The sequence below is a fragment of the Strongylocentrotus purpuratus genome, unplaced genomic scaffold, assembly GCF_000002235.5.
Source record: "Strongylocentrotus purpuratus isolate Spur 01 unplaced genomic scaffold, Spur_5.0 spur5_scaffold_13, whole genome shotgun sequence".
Taxonomy (NCBI): Eukaryota; Metazoa; Echinodermata; class Echinoidea; order Camarodonta; family Strongylocentrotidae; genus Strongylocentrotus; species Strongylocentrotus purpuratus.
Window position 1 is genome coordinate 25,406,556 of NW_022145598.1, and position 14,900 is coordinate 25,421,455.

General features: G+C 36.8%; 1 protein-coding gene across 8 annotated transcripts in view; it reads right to left on the reverse strand.

Annotated features, from left to right (window-relative positions):
• Positions 1–207: 207 nt before the first annotated feature.
• LOC580497 (scavenger receptor cysteine-rich domain superfamily protein) overlaps positions 208–14,900 on the reverse strand; it is an 81,211-nt gene continuing 66,518 nt past the window's right edge. For 5 of the 8 annotated variants that reach the window (XM_030983233.1, XM_030983231.1, XM_030983234.1 and 2 more), the window contains 8 exons: positions 13,986–14,149; positions 13,363–13,510; positions 10,465–10,479; positions 6,333–6,641; positions 5,253–5,429; positions 4,659–4,712; positions 3,449–3,557; positions 208–2,607 (listed from right to left, as the gene is read on the reverse strand). In XM_030983233.1, the coding sequence (XP_030839093.1) occupies positions 2,484–2,607; positions 3,449–3,557; positions 4,659–4,712; positions 5,253–5,429; positions 6,333–6,641; positions 10,465–10,479; positions 13,363–13,510; positions 13,986–14,149 (1,100 nt within the window). In that variant the 3' untranslated portion in view covers positions 208–2,483. Of the gene's footprint in view, positions 2,608–3,448; positions 3,558–4,658; positions 4,713–5,252; positions 5,430–6,332; positions 6,642–6,706; positions 6,841–10,464; positions 10,480–13,362; positions 13,511–13,985; positions 14,150–14,900 lie in introns of those variants that run through there. The other 3 variants (XM_030983236.1, XM_030983237.1, XM_030983238.1) reach the window with 3 other exon arrangements.

Genomic DNA, 14,900 nt, shown 5'->3' on the forward strand with positions numbered 1-14,900 from the left:
ATGAAGAGAAAGGGAGATAGTGAGACAAACTGAAAGAGTGACAAAAAGTGAAAGAAGGATCGAGAAAGAGAGAGACGAACAGGTAGACAGAAAGTTAGATAGACAGTTCAAGAAAGTGAGGATGTGAGATAGAGATGGAGAGCGGGAAGAATGGACAGAAAAACAAGAATTTACAGAGAAGAGAGAGGGGAAGGAGGGAGGGGGAGGGAGGGGGAGATGCAAAATAGAAATATTAATAGTCTGAAGGGAATGTATTTGTCAAGAAAAGAATGAGAGACAAAGAGACACAGTAAAGGGTGTAAGAAAGAGAGGAATGAAGTTGATGGAAAATGTGGCTTGTTTTGAAGCACCATATAAACCTGAATGCAAAGCCCAACCAAGAATGATTTTACAGCAGCTATAGTAGACAAGTGGCCTGTCTCTCACTGAAGCCACATACATGTATATCGTTAGCTCAGAACCAAAAGGGTGTTAACTTTGTAATTAAAGTATATGAGATAACCCCCTTCTGGCTTCGAACAGACTGAAAATCCTGCATAATATCATGATAATTTTTACATTGGAAATTGCTCTTAAACTACAAGCACAAAGAAATGACACAAACAAAGCACAAGACTACAATTAAAACATGACTACTAGGAAATAACAACATTTGCAACTAATATCAAAAGCACAATCCAGTGTTTTTCTTGAATTATAAAAAATAACATTTCTAACAATTCTCACATTTTTCAAATGCTTATTGCAATTCTTCTTTTTTTCTTCATCACCACCATCCTCTTAGGGCAATATCATTCAAAAATATGGTAGATACGTCCATTAGGAGTGATGAACTGTATATATAACATTTTACATGTACATTTCAATAATTTTACAAAAAGCTCCGCTTTACTGTTTGTTTCTGTCTTTAGTAACAAAAGGGTAAAATATATCTATGAATCTAAGGTAGACTGCTCAATAACCTTAATTTAACCCTGATGAAAATACACTGTAATTATTAAAAAGGCAGTTATTATTCATTTACCAAATATGAATGTAATATTTGAGGCAGAAAGGTTTGTTACTTTTAAAAAGATTTCATATCATTGGTGCTTTTGCGCGAGTTAAGTTAATAAGCTAAACTACATGACTTGTAATATTGGTTTTATTCAATGCACTTTTAAGCTTAGTAAAGAGGAGTTATATTTAGCTTTCTTTTTAAGTGACCTTGATATTGAAAGTGTTTGTGCGTTTGTTTTTATTTCACTGGTTGAAACAACAAATCTACTGCAGGATAAATGAGCCCAGAATGAGTCTTGGCAATTTTTCTCTCCAAATATGATTCCCATATTTACCAGAGCTCAAGATTAGCTTTAAACTGTGCAATGTGACCCTTTAAGGTTAGTCAAAATTATCAAACCTATAAAAACCTATAAATTAATGTAGTATGGCCATAGTCAATATCACATAATTATATTACATCATCTAAATGTTTGGAGCTAGTCAAATCATCTCCCATGTCAAAAAGTTAGTCAAAATAATCAAACTAGTCAAATTGCATGGATGTAGCATGGCCACGTGGCATACATCTTTAATATGACATGTCTTAAAGTTAGTCAAACCATCATCCACAGCATGACTTGTGTGCAGTTCATGTACATTCACTGGAATCATAAGCTTGAGTTTAACTCTTTTCCCAACAGGAACCGAGCAGTTCCTGTGGGAAGCCTATGGGAATGGGAGATTTCGGTATTCAAGGAGTTAAACATACCCCTTCAAATTGTCAACACAAGAGCAGAACTCATCATGCTACTTAACTAGGGACTTTAAGATTTGCCGAACGACAATGTGGATTGCTATGATTGACGTCCTTTTAATGCACTGCCTTCAGTGGACGTCACACGTATCAGTCCACGCAAATCTAAAAGTCCATATTGATTCAAGTCATGATGACTGAAAATTGGCGACAAACTGATTACCTTTGATGCAGTGACTAACCACTTGCCACTCTCATATCGCTTATATCTATTTACCAAAAAACCCACTAAAACAATGTTGCTTTTAATATTACACTTACTATTTGTGACTAACCAAATATTTAGTCACAAAATCGTTTTTAACAACTAATAAGAGGAAAAAAGAAGAAAAAATAAGTTGGAGAACATGACTCTCCTTGACAGTAACTTCTCTCTTACACTGTTACTGAGGTGCAAAACATCGTGAATAATCCAGTTCTGCGTATATGGTGCATAATTGTGAGGTCCATTAGTTCTAAAGAGTCAATATTCCAGTCAATATTCAATTAGTCACTCTCTCCTTCTCTGACTCCATCCTGGATGACTCTATTACCATGACTACCCAATATGATATCTTGAAATATTTTGTATATGGTGCATAATTGTGAGGTCCCTTAGTTCAGGGGAGTCAATACTCCAGTCAATAGTCGATTAGTCACTCTCTCTTTCCTTGACTCCATCCTTTTACCATGACTACCCAATATGATATCACATGGCCTCCCCGTTCTCTTCATTATCCATGTTCATCGACTGGAAGCTGAGGACTGGTTCTTCCATCTCGTCAAGCTGCTTGCGCGGTCTGAAGATGTTACCCGCTCTGCTCGAAGAATTTCTGAAATAGTGGAGAAAGAAATTAAAGCAAACCGACATCAAATCTACAATTTTAAAAGTTTCAAGTAAAATCATCGCAATTTGCTTATTTCACCATTATGATTTTAAAGCTTATCTGTACTAGTTTATAGGAGGGATTAGACCGCCCTGCAAGGTCACTGGACAGGTGGTTATCTCATCCACTCAGCTCTCAATTAACATAAGAAAAAGAGGATCATGGTGGACCAATGGTCACCGATTAGGCATTGTTTGCTATATAGAGGGAGCAAGTAGCTACATGTAGGACAGTGTGGCTTTAAGAGATATTCCACACTTCATAGACATTCAACTATACTTTCCAGCTTGCTTTAGATACAAATTTGATAAGTCTCAAGATAATGAAATAAATCGGATATTGTAAAAGAGAACTGGGTAATTAAAACATAAGACAGATTCGTTAGGCCAAACTGATATCCACGACATATATGTAGAGTGGCCTCTTTAACGTTCAAAGCTAAGTGAGAAAAAAGCTGAATCAAAACTTATACAGGGACTGTCCAGAAGAGCGAAAATTCTAAGTTCAATTTAGATAAAGTTAGCTAGCTAATAAATGTAATTGATCATGGTTTATGATTACATTGATTTACATAATACATCACTACACATGGATAGATATGGACAACAGAATCAGATTAAAAAAAGCCTCTTGCCTTAATATGCATTATGAATTTTGGAATGAAATCTGACAACTGTACAAGTTGCTGTGCCTAAAGTTGGACAACCCAGTGTTTCTGAATTTTCACCATAAGAAAAATCAATAACACATAATTTGTCCATGTCCAAAGGTTTTGAAGAATACTTACGAAGGGCTAGCAGGCCGCCGCTTGATGTACTTAATTAGTCCATACGATATCACAACAACCACCAACCCTACTAAGAGACCGATGAAAAATATACCGGCTGGGTGGATACCTGCAATGAACATCAAAGAAAAAATGAACATAACAAATTTAGAATACAATATCAAGCAAAAATAATAAGTCTTTTTATCTGAGGTACATGTAGTGTCATCAGTATTAATACTGTTCTCCCAGATAGCCCTAAGATCATATAAGTACACCTGCTTTAGGGCTGCGACCATGATCAGGCACTCTAGCTTTGAAGGACATTTTCCTGTATATGGGTGTCTACTTACTTCACCTGGGTAATGGGTGGCAAATGTAGATTAATGTTTTGCCATAAGGTATTAAAGCGATACTGAACTGAAAAAATTTCTACCCTAGCATGGTGTTTATTGCCGAGCGCCATCTCATGATGAACTTGCCAACAGTGCCTAAAACAGTACCTAATTCCCACTTCACAGGCAGAGGACTCGATGTGAGAACTAACATCGCAGCTAGGGAAGCAGCGAGTTACAGGACCATACTGCTACACCTGACCTGAGTTGTGTCTCTGGTACAATATGACTTTAATGAAGTTTCTGGGATTCTTATTTGAAAAACGTGACATAACCACACTTCTCCCGACTTGTTTATTAGCACTTGCAAATTTCAAAGATGTTTCTGGTTTGACTGTAGTTCACTTTTGTATGCCCTTTTGGATCTTAAGTTTTAAGGATAATAATATCAATCATTGCAATAATAAGAACAACAACAACAATAGTAATAATGATGATAATAATGATGATAATTATAACATTACTACTACTACTACTACTACTAATAAAAATAATTATAAAAATAATTCTACTGGTACTATTACTACTACTACTAATAATAATACTAATGATAATAATAACATTAATTTAATAATAATTGAATAATAATAATAACGATACCAATACTGCTAAAAATACTACTACTAATAATAACCATAATTATAATAATCATATAAGATCTATACGGCACCAAATCCAGTTGAAATCAAACCCTCCAGATGCACAAGTGCACAATAAGAAACTACATAAAAGCTTTGTATGCAACAAGAACTACAATTTGAGTAGGTTACAACACATAAAAAAGGAAAAAAAAGAAGAAAGAGAACAGGTATTTAAGAAATAAATATTTTCCTTACCGCTTGCAGATTTGCTTGTAATAGGGCTCGTTCCACCTCCTCCTGCATGGGACCCTGGTTTACAAAAAAAATAAAATAAAACATAGACAAATGATGTAATGTTAATGACACCTTAACTGACATCAGGGGGCATTTCATCAACATTGGTCTGCCAACAACTGACAGTGCTGACTAAATTTGACCAATCAGAGGCCTGGAAAATAAAACGCCCCCAGATTCGATTTAAAAAAAAAAAAATTATACAGCCAAACCGGCTTTAGCAACCACCTGTATAGAAAGAACACTGTCTACATACCCGGTTGACCAAATTTTAGTTTCCCTTGATATTGGTTTCTCATTGAAACATGTACTAAAGGAACCTGTGAATGAAGACCACCTGCCTATAAAGACCATTTGTATTGTCTCCCTTGGGCACTCCTTTCAAGGTACATACTCATACATCGAACCTTGTTATACCAGGGCTTAAGTTCAAAATGAAGAAAAATGACCTGTCAAATGACTTTGTTATCACAAAGGTTTGCTTTGACAGTGTTTTTCTAACAATATGTTCCCCACTTCCTGTATACAGACAAAAAGAATAACATTTACACTTACATTTACATGTTGGTATGCCAGCATTCCATTCGCATACCTCCAAACATTCCATGAATTGGACTCCCTGCAACTCGTAACCTTCATCGCAACTGAATGAAATTTTGCTGTTGAGCCCATAGCGCTGTCTCCGTGGCGACCACGTGCCGTGCATGAGATATCCGGGTTGATCGCACCAATCTGCAAATTGGGCAAAGAGCAAAGGTCATTTGTACAGTGCGTGCACCAAATAAGGTCCGCATGTCATACTTCAAAATGATTACACTATTGTTTGAAAGATCAAATAATGACCTGACTGGTTCATGGATATGCTTCTACCCTTGTCAACATGTCTTGTTGCAGTATATTTGATAACTTTACAGTAAATCTGGTCTAACATCACCCTTCCCCCAAGCACCCCCTCCTCCTCCCCTTCCACATGATTAAATGACACCCCCTGATTGCAATTGATGGTTTCAGAGATGACCGAAAAAAGGAGGTAGAGGAGACTCACTTTTGCACATAACTGATGCTTCAAAGTTCTATCCACTGAAATTTGATAATCTTGCAACTTACTTTTACCCTTTACAGCATTTGGTCTAACACCCCCCCCCCCCCCACACACCACCTTTCCGAATGGTTTAGCGAGGGCCAAAATGCAATCATGGGTTTTAAAGATGATCAGAGAAAGACAGAAGGTAAGTGCAGAAATGCCAACCTCTTGACACAAAAAAAAACAGACCGAGTATTTTGAAAAATCAGATTTTCACGAGAACTTGACACTACCATTGGCCCGTCGGGCCCGGGCCAGTAAAATTTCAGAAAAATGTTTGCTCTTTCATTCAAATTTAATGAAAAAATTGTAAAGCAAAGTTTTTGTCGGGGTTGCGGGGATTTACTTGTACATGTTTCTATGCGATTCCGCTGTTTTCAAGGGTTTAAAAAAAAAAAAAAAAAAGAAGTTTTTTGTTGTTGTTTTGTTTAAAAAGATGAAAAATCGTATTTCAAGATTTTAAGATCGTATTTCACTCTTATAATCGTACTAAATACGGTTTAATCCTGCTGGTTGGCATCTCTGTAAGTGTACATATAGATGAGACTCACTTTTGCATGTGACTGCTGCCTCAAAGTTGTACCCCGTGCAGGGGAACGAACCCCCCGACTTGGAGCAATCCCTCAGTCTCTCTTCTTTTCCGGTGCAGTTCATTGAATGCCAGTGCATCAGCTTCCTCTCCTCGATCTTCGGTGTCCAGCCCCGTTCGACGGAGAAGGCGCTGCAGTAGCCCAACTGACGGCACGCCACCTGCCCCTCCTCCATGCCCCAGTCGTTGCCGCAGATCAGCCCCCACTCACCGTCCACCAGAGTCTCAATGGCGCCCTCGGACATCACAGTCCCGCCAACCAGTCGTATATCTGCATGATAAAGCAGGAAACAGGCATGATATATCATTTGCTGTATGGAACAGTGTCCAAGGAAAGTACCTTGATATGTTGGATCAGTTTATACATGCAAGTACATGTACATGAACATGAAAGAAACTTGTACATGAGTACCGAGTTGCTACCCTAGTCATAGTGTCATACTGCCAACCGACTCCAACCAGTCGTATATCTGCATGAGAAAGCAGGAAACGGACATAATATATCCTTTGCTTCATGGAACAGTGCATTTCTTTTTCTACGTTTATTTGTGTGTCAGTATTTATTACTTGACAACAGAAAAGGACTGGTAACGGAAATTACGGTAGATTTCAATCAATGCAAATGCAATCTATAGATAAAATGACAACAGAGAAAGGAAAATTCTAACCTGAAAGACAGAGTGAAACAAGAATTGTAATAATCATGATGGCAAAAAAAGGAATTTCAAGCAAGAAAAAGGAATTCACAAAAACGAAACTTACAACCACGCGCGACACACTTCCAATGCAGAAATGTTCATTCATCATGCTGTTTTTTTCCATACAAGCAGGTAATTGTTTGGATGGTTATTTTGGTATTATCGGCATTTCATTTTTTTTGAGAAAATTTTTCTCTTCAAGTATGTTTTAAAATTAGTTTTCTATTGAATTTGTGATCAAATCACCATTTTAGGGCAGTTGTTTGACGTGCGGTATGTAAAAAAAAAAAAACATATTTTATGAAGAAAAAACGTAGTACCGTAATTTGAAGGAAAAAACGGAGTAATTCTGGCAAAAACGGAATGGTTGGCAGCTCTGTTAATTCCAATGAAAGCTTCAAAGACAAGACTTCTCATGGAGTGGATTCATTTACTGAGGAAAAACTACCACTATGCATTTAAAGCTGAATGTCTATGCTTACACTACACTCCCAGACAACATGTACCAGCCAACCATTACAAGGCATAAGCAAGACTACAAAATGCACTAGATATAGTAAAATACATGAAAGAGAAAGCAATATGGGTACCATGCGCATAACAGCTTGGAGATGCTTTTTACTCAAATCTACAGCGGAGTGATTTAGAGTTGACAACAATTCAAAACTAAAGGAATGCTATTGCTGGTGAGACTTCTAAACAGGGACCCATTTCACAAAGCCTTTTTTCAATGACATATGACAAAAAATCAGTGACAAATCTGCTGATAACTAATCAGAAGCAAGGATTTCACTAGCTTATAACAAAAACTGTCATTTGTCACTGATGACAAGTTTTTTTAAATGGGGCCCTGGTGTTATTCATACATATTGGATGAAGTACGAGGTTGATTCAATATTTCAGGTCTAATACAATACATGGATACCAGCTAGACCAGCTAGTATACCAGCTAGACATTAGGTATATACTGGAGCACATGGCAAGGAGAGACAGATTTAGGAGCTCATGGTGAGATATAAGTAGAGTGGAGAATAAAGATGTAGGATTGGAGTGAGTCTGTGAGTGACAGAGAGAGCTGAGGGAAACACAAAGGAGAGGCAAGAGAGGTGGAGGAAAGAGGAAAGAGGGAAGAGTTGGGAGGGAGAGACAGAGGTGGAGTGAGGGGGGCAGTTTGGAATGAGATGTGGTGCTACTAAAGGAAGGTGAGGAATAACATACACAAAATAAATGGCATAAGAGAGCGAGGGGGGGGGGGGCAGAAAATGAAGTGGATGAAGGGAGAAAAAAGGTTAAATCAACAGAGAACTAAGAAAAAAACACTTGTAAAGCAAAAGACACGTACATCGTCAGGTAGAAACAGAAGCACCTATGATTAATGATGTATGTCCAGGTATATATATATATATGTGCAAGATTGTTATTACATTACAATACAAAAGCGTGAGTTGAAATTTTCAACAACAAAAAATCTAAACTGATTCCATTAACTGAATCAAAAGCAAGAGGAAAACAAATACTATTTTTGTACAAAACATAAATGTATGATTAAAAGCCGATTGTATACACCACAAATGAAATTATGTCACAATTACAATAGACATTAACAGAATATAATAGTATGTATGTACACACAACGTCACATACAGCTACATGTTCAAGCTCCTGAATATTCAAATCTCATTATTAGTAGTCCTGACCTGGCATAATATCAAGTAAAAGCTAAATAAAGGGACACACAAAGCAGAGCTCCATTACATATTTTTAGTAGTATTATCATTAATTCATCATTTTTTTTCTCAACAAGAGTAGGTATTCCATCTTCAATTCAGGGAGATTCATCCTATTACTTCAGAATGCAAGTAAAGGACTAGCAAAAATACTTGTTTTCCACAAAACAATGACAATAATGTCAGAGCGAGTCTAGCCTTAAGACAAATTTTTCATGTTCCAAGAAAATCATCGATTGCTAGAAGATATTATTACTCATGCTAAAACCGAGCTTGTTACTAAAATTTTTTATCCTTAATCATTCCTGTGTTCCAAAAAAAAGGAGTGTATTGTATTATAAAGGACACATGCATTGTTTTAAATCAATTTATAATAAACATTCTTGTTAAAGATTTGTAATTTGTTAGGAAAAGAGATTTGAACTCAATTTTGAGGTTTCTTTGAAAGAAGCATGTGCATTGTGTTCAAATCAAACAGAGAGGGTCATTCTTCTGATGACAAGAATTAGAGCAATACACTGAACAGATGAATTTCAGAATTGTGGGAAAGCCCACCCCTCCCCTCTGTTATTGATGCAGGGTCGAGTTTAAGGGGAAACACTCCATTCCGCGGACTAGAACGTAAACTGGAGGCCCCATGTGTAGGAGAGTTAAGTTGATACGCTACACTTCTCGCAAAGAGTAGGGTGTAAACCCGGTGTTTAGTGTTTAGAAGATCTTTATACAGAACTTCGTGATACGCTGCATAGCCCTTTGAAGATTAACAAAAGAAGAGGATGAAGAAATCCTGGAAAGAAAGGGTTTGGCCTACAACGGCATAGTACAGGTTTCTCCTCTGTATTATTAGATTAAAATAAAATGAAATAACAAGACACCTCAAAGCATATAACATCGTAGGATAAGTGCAAATATCATCACAAGCAGTGCAACATTAGTAGGGTGTTAAAGGCCGGTAGGGGCAAGGGGGGCTCAGTAGGCACTTGCCCCATTAGCCTGGAATGTTAATGGTCCAGTTGGGCAAGTCTGTGCAAAAATACATGAAAGTGTACATGTTTGTAGCATATAATGGAATAATGACAACAGTTTCTCTGACATATGGATTAAATGAGAGGGGAGTTCATTCAGAATATTTAAAAAATGTTTGGCACCTTGAGAGGAGATTTTACTTTTTTTTAAATTGTTTTAATTAAATGTACATTTCTCACTATTGGGTAAATACAAGAAAGCAATGATACATTTTAAATTTTATACAAATTTTGGTGAACCAGATTGCCAAAAACGATATGTTACATTTTACATGCATATGGTTGTCCCTTCAAGAACGCATACTTTTAGAATGCTTGTCCTTTTCAGGCTCTGTAATCTGATGCCCATGACGCATATGTTATGTTATGCTTTTGTATGTATCAATCTTTTGTAAATTTAATTTATTTCAGCCTCTGGCTGCTATTTGAATGTTTTTATCAATAAACCATATCAAATCAAATCAAATCAAATCAAATCAAATCAAATCAGTTTGGGCAAGTGAACTTGAATGCATGGCAGAGACTAGTCCAATGGAGCAAGTGACCGCAAACGGCTCTGTAACACCCATATATTAAAACAGAATAAAACACAAGGTTAAAGGAGGACACGTAGCTAGTTTCATTCATTCAGAGACAGTCGTTACCTTTATCTGTATAATCTGCAAGAGGAAGAATCGTGAAACATGGAGATGATAAATTCAGAATGACAGGCATGCAAGTAGAGTGCTCACCGCAGTAAAGAACAACAAATAACTGTTGACTACATGTAGGTATGGGCTTCAGAAAAAGCAAGTGACATCGGCCGTTAACTCCCCCCCCCCCCTTCTCTTTTTGTGGGGGGGGGGGGGGGGGTCGGGAGATATTTGACACACATGCACACTCTACAATTACATATTAAGTCTTGATACATGTGCTCCTCTTCGATCTTGATGAGAAGCAGCAATGTTAACAAAACGGCATACTTGCACAGAAATGAAATAATATGTGCATAAGAACATAGTACATGTAGTACAGTTAACAACTAAATTATTCATAACCGTACAAATTTGTGTAAATTTTTTAGATATGTGGAAAATAGGTTTGTCCCGATCGATGTTTCTTGAGAATGTGACATATCAGAGCTTACATCCAAAAGTATTCAACAAAGGCCCTAATTGAACCAGATCACCTTTCATTCTTGTTTATTTTCTTGAGTTACGAAAAACACAGAAAACATCAACTATACAAGGGATATGAATACTTCAGTTGTTAACTGTCTGTTATACAGTATTTGACACTCAACGATGCACAGTGCACAGTGCACACAGATCTGAACATACATACATGGACATCATTACTGAATACAGACAAACAGACTCAGATGTATTTCCATGTATAGCTTCCTCACCCTTTTCTTTGAGAGCTAAGTAGAAACGAGTGTTGATTGACCTCCATGTGTCAATATGATTTGCTCAGCATTTAAAAAATGAGAGCAGGTTATTTATGATCTTCTTTTTCTTTTTCTTTTGTAAACAAGAATCTTATAGGGAAGCTAAGCTGAGCTTATTCTGCTTAAAGGTATAGACCAGTTTAGGAAACGCCCCCCTCTCAAAAAATGAAATGGAAGCTCTTATTTCCAATCATGTGAAAGAATCTATTTTGACGAATACGTGGTAATACAAATTTTGCCAAGGAACCGCCTACAAATTGATATATTATATAAATTATCATATTGAGAATGCACTTCAACATTCAAAATTTGGGCATATATTTCTGCTTTTTTGCGAATTTAGGTTGAAGTATTGCCATCTAAACCTCTGAAAGCAATATTTAAACAATATTGAACAGATATTTTGCACCCAAAACCCTAATAAACCCTTTTTTTTGGGGGGGGGGGGGTTCTTGATGCAGTCATTAGTTACATGGTGCAATATGAAGGAACAGACATTTGTAAAAACTCATTAGTACACAGCAAACAGAAAAATAGTTAAAATACTTGTATATATGATATCAAAATAATTTATGACAAAAGTGCCAATGGGATGTCATCCATTTAAATAATCTAAACTTTTTAAATTATCATAAATAAATTACTTAATCAACTTCACAAATTTTTTTCTGTAATTTGTTTTGTTCAATCAAATTATTTATCACTCACTCACTATTATTTACATGTATATAACTATCTATTCAATCATATCACTCCCCCCCCCCCCTCCCCGCCCCCTCCAACAAAACAAATGAGGCCAAAGATAAGTCCCCTATATCGACAAAGATTATCATGACCTCCACAGTTCCTGTTCAACTCATCAATCTTGTTTCTGTCTAAATTTCAAAGACTATTCTACTATTTGTTAATTGTGATTAATGAGAGAGAGAAAAAGGTACATGTTCCTATGCACATCAAGGTATCTTGACGTTGCCGGAAGTCAATATTAAAGTCATGTTAAATACAAAGGAAAATTTGAAAACATGGTTAAATGAAGTAATTTCTTAGTGCATCATGCATGACTAGATGTATTTCTTCTGTCATGGTTTCAACAACATGGTTCCCAAAATGAGCTGATGAAGAATCAAAGTGCATGAAACATGTTTTAAATGAGCTCTTTCCCCAGAAGATGGATATACATGTAAGATGATGGTTATGGTGATGAATTGATCTCGGTATAACAAAATTTTCATTAAATAGGAAAAGGTTAATGAATTCTGCACTGGAGAATGACAAGAGAAGGAAAAGAAAATCTCACACAGTGTAAATATACATACCGGTATGTATGTGCATGGACATTGTATATCACATCAAATATAAAATTGAGGAATGTTGTGAGCTTATAATTACGTTCAAACACGGCAGCGTACTGCCCCGCCCCTAAAAGAACATTTCAGCAAAAGCCTCGATTGAAGTGCACATCATATTACATTCATGTACGGGTATTGTGCGTACGTTTAAGCGACTTGGCTTCCTGTAGCTACCTTTTTTCACCTCCATTTGCAATGCATTTCTGCATGAAATATTTGGAAATCTCTGCAAAGTTTATCGTTTCAATTTTTTTTTTTTTTTTTTTTTTGGGGGGGGGGGGGGGGGGGGCTATTTACAGCATCAAGAGTTAAAGATGAAGTTGAGTTCTGGTCATGCGATTGAATTGTGAAAGAAACGGTGTGGAATCGACCAGAAAAGGTTGATCATCTAGCATAAAAGAATTTGTGTGTATTGCAAGGTTCTGGAATCATCAAAATGATAAGAAATTTGGCCAAGTCTTGGTAAAATTACAAACACTGTACACAGAAAGATGTATATGGGACTAAACGAACACGTGGAGTAAAAATCCTACCCCCGAGTTTTACGATGTTACATGACATATTCAGAATATGAAGGCATTTGAAGAGCCATGCTTTTCAGGGAACATGTCTTATCTGATGTTCTTCCACACTTGCATAATAAGAATGAAAACGCTCACAAATTATTTTCACCTCTTCCCAGAACTCAACCTTCTCTTTAAGCTGATCGATTTAAAACTTCCTGTCATGAGAAGGATATACAAACAGACAGAAGGAGAGCTTACCTTTGCACTGGACAGATGCTCTGTATTTGTTAGGGCAGAGGACCTGCGATGTGATGCTTGGACACTCTGAGAGCATCTTCTCTGTACCAAGACATCGTAAGTCCGTCACCCCGGTGTCTTGGGATGACTTGGCGGGTACCAACGTAACCTGATGGATCGAAAGTCATGGTAATCATGCAAGTTAGTGAACAAATATACAGAATTTACAGTAGGCTTACGGTTGCACCATGTGATGCACCATTGATACAATATGAAAAAGAATCATGTCACAACCATTTCCTGGCTTTACAGGACTTAAGGATCACTTTTTCATGGACTCTCCACACCCTATGCAGTTACATAAAAAACAATCCAACAAACTTTCTTCAAAAGTCATTTTGATAAATCCCCTTTTTTCTCTCTAGATGAAAAGCATTTATATGAAGTATATGAAAAAAAGGTGGGCTAACCCCTTGCCATCTTTCGTCAAAAAGAGGAATTTTTCACATTTTATGAAATTATCTGCAATAAAATAATGTGAATACCGGTAGACAGGGGTCAAGGAAACCCTCTAGAGATGAAAAGATATGAAAATGGGCCGTTCTGAAAATTCATAAATTTTGGCCAAAAGAGATGAGAGTTACATTTTTGACATCAGTTTGGAAGAGCTGAGTGCAGACGACCTGTGCGGCATTAGAGTCCCATCCTTTAGCACAGATGGACTTCCATTCTCCATCTAAGAGGATCTCCACACGCCCCTCTAGCGTGCTGGTGGAGGTGGTGCCATTGGGGGCTGTGAGTTTGATGTCTGCAAGAACAAAATAAATCATGGTATTGTCTCAAAAAAATTATTGGAATGTGAAAAGTGAATAGGTGAAAGTCATAAAGAAAAATAATAATCTGGATTTATTTAGCGCTTAATACGGAATACCATCTCTAAGCGCTTTACAGATGTCGTTATCCTGGTCATCGGATTCATTCACGCACAATGTGCACCATCTCCACTCCCTGGGGAGTATTCCTACCACATGGTCACCGTGAGGGCATAGGTAATTACTAACACAAATGCTTTCGTCATCCTACCAGTGCTTATGGTTTTTGTTTTGGTAGTAGTGACTTTGTATGAAGTGGTAGTGCCTATTTTGGAGCTTTACAATGAGAAGTTGATCCATTTTTGTGAACATTTGTAGGAAAATAAGTACTGTATTGTGTGTACCTATTTTATGGCACTTAGTTCATAAATGTGTACAGTGCATCACAAACACACAGTTGGCAACTAAATTAATCACACCTTCTTGTAAATTTAGTGCTTTTTGTGTTTTTGTGTAACTCAAAAAGAAAGATGGACTGGTTCGATCAGGGCCTTTAATGAAAATTTTAAGAATTGCTCTTTGATATATCACATTTTAAAGAATCACAAATTGGGACAAATCACTTTTTCACATACTCAAAAATTCAAAGACTTGTAGGTCCATGGTAAGGGTATGAATAAATTACTTGTTAACTGTACATGTGTATTCTTGAAACATTTTTCAATTGAGGTTATTTTTCTCTATCAC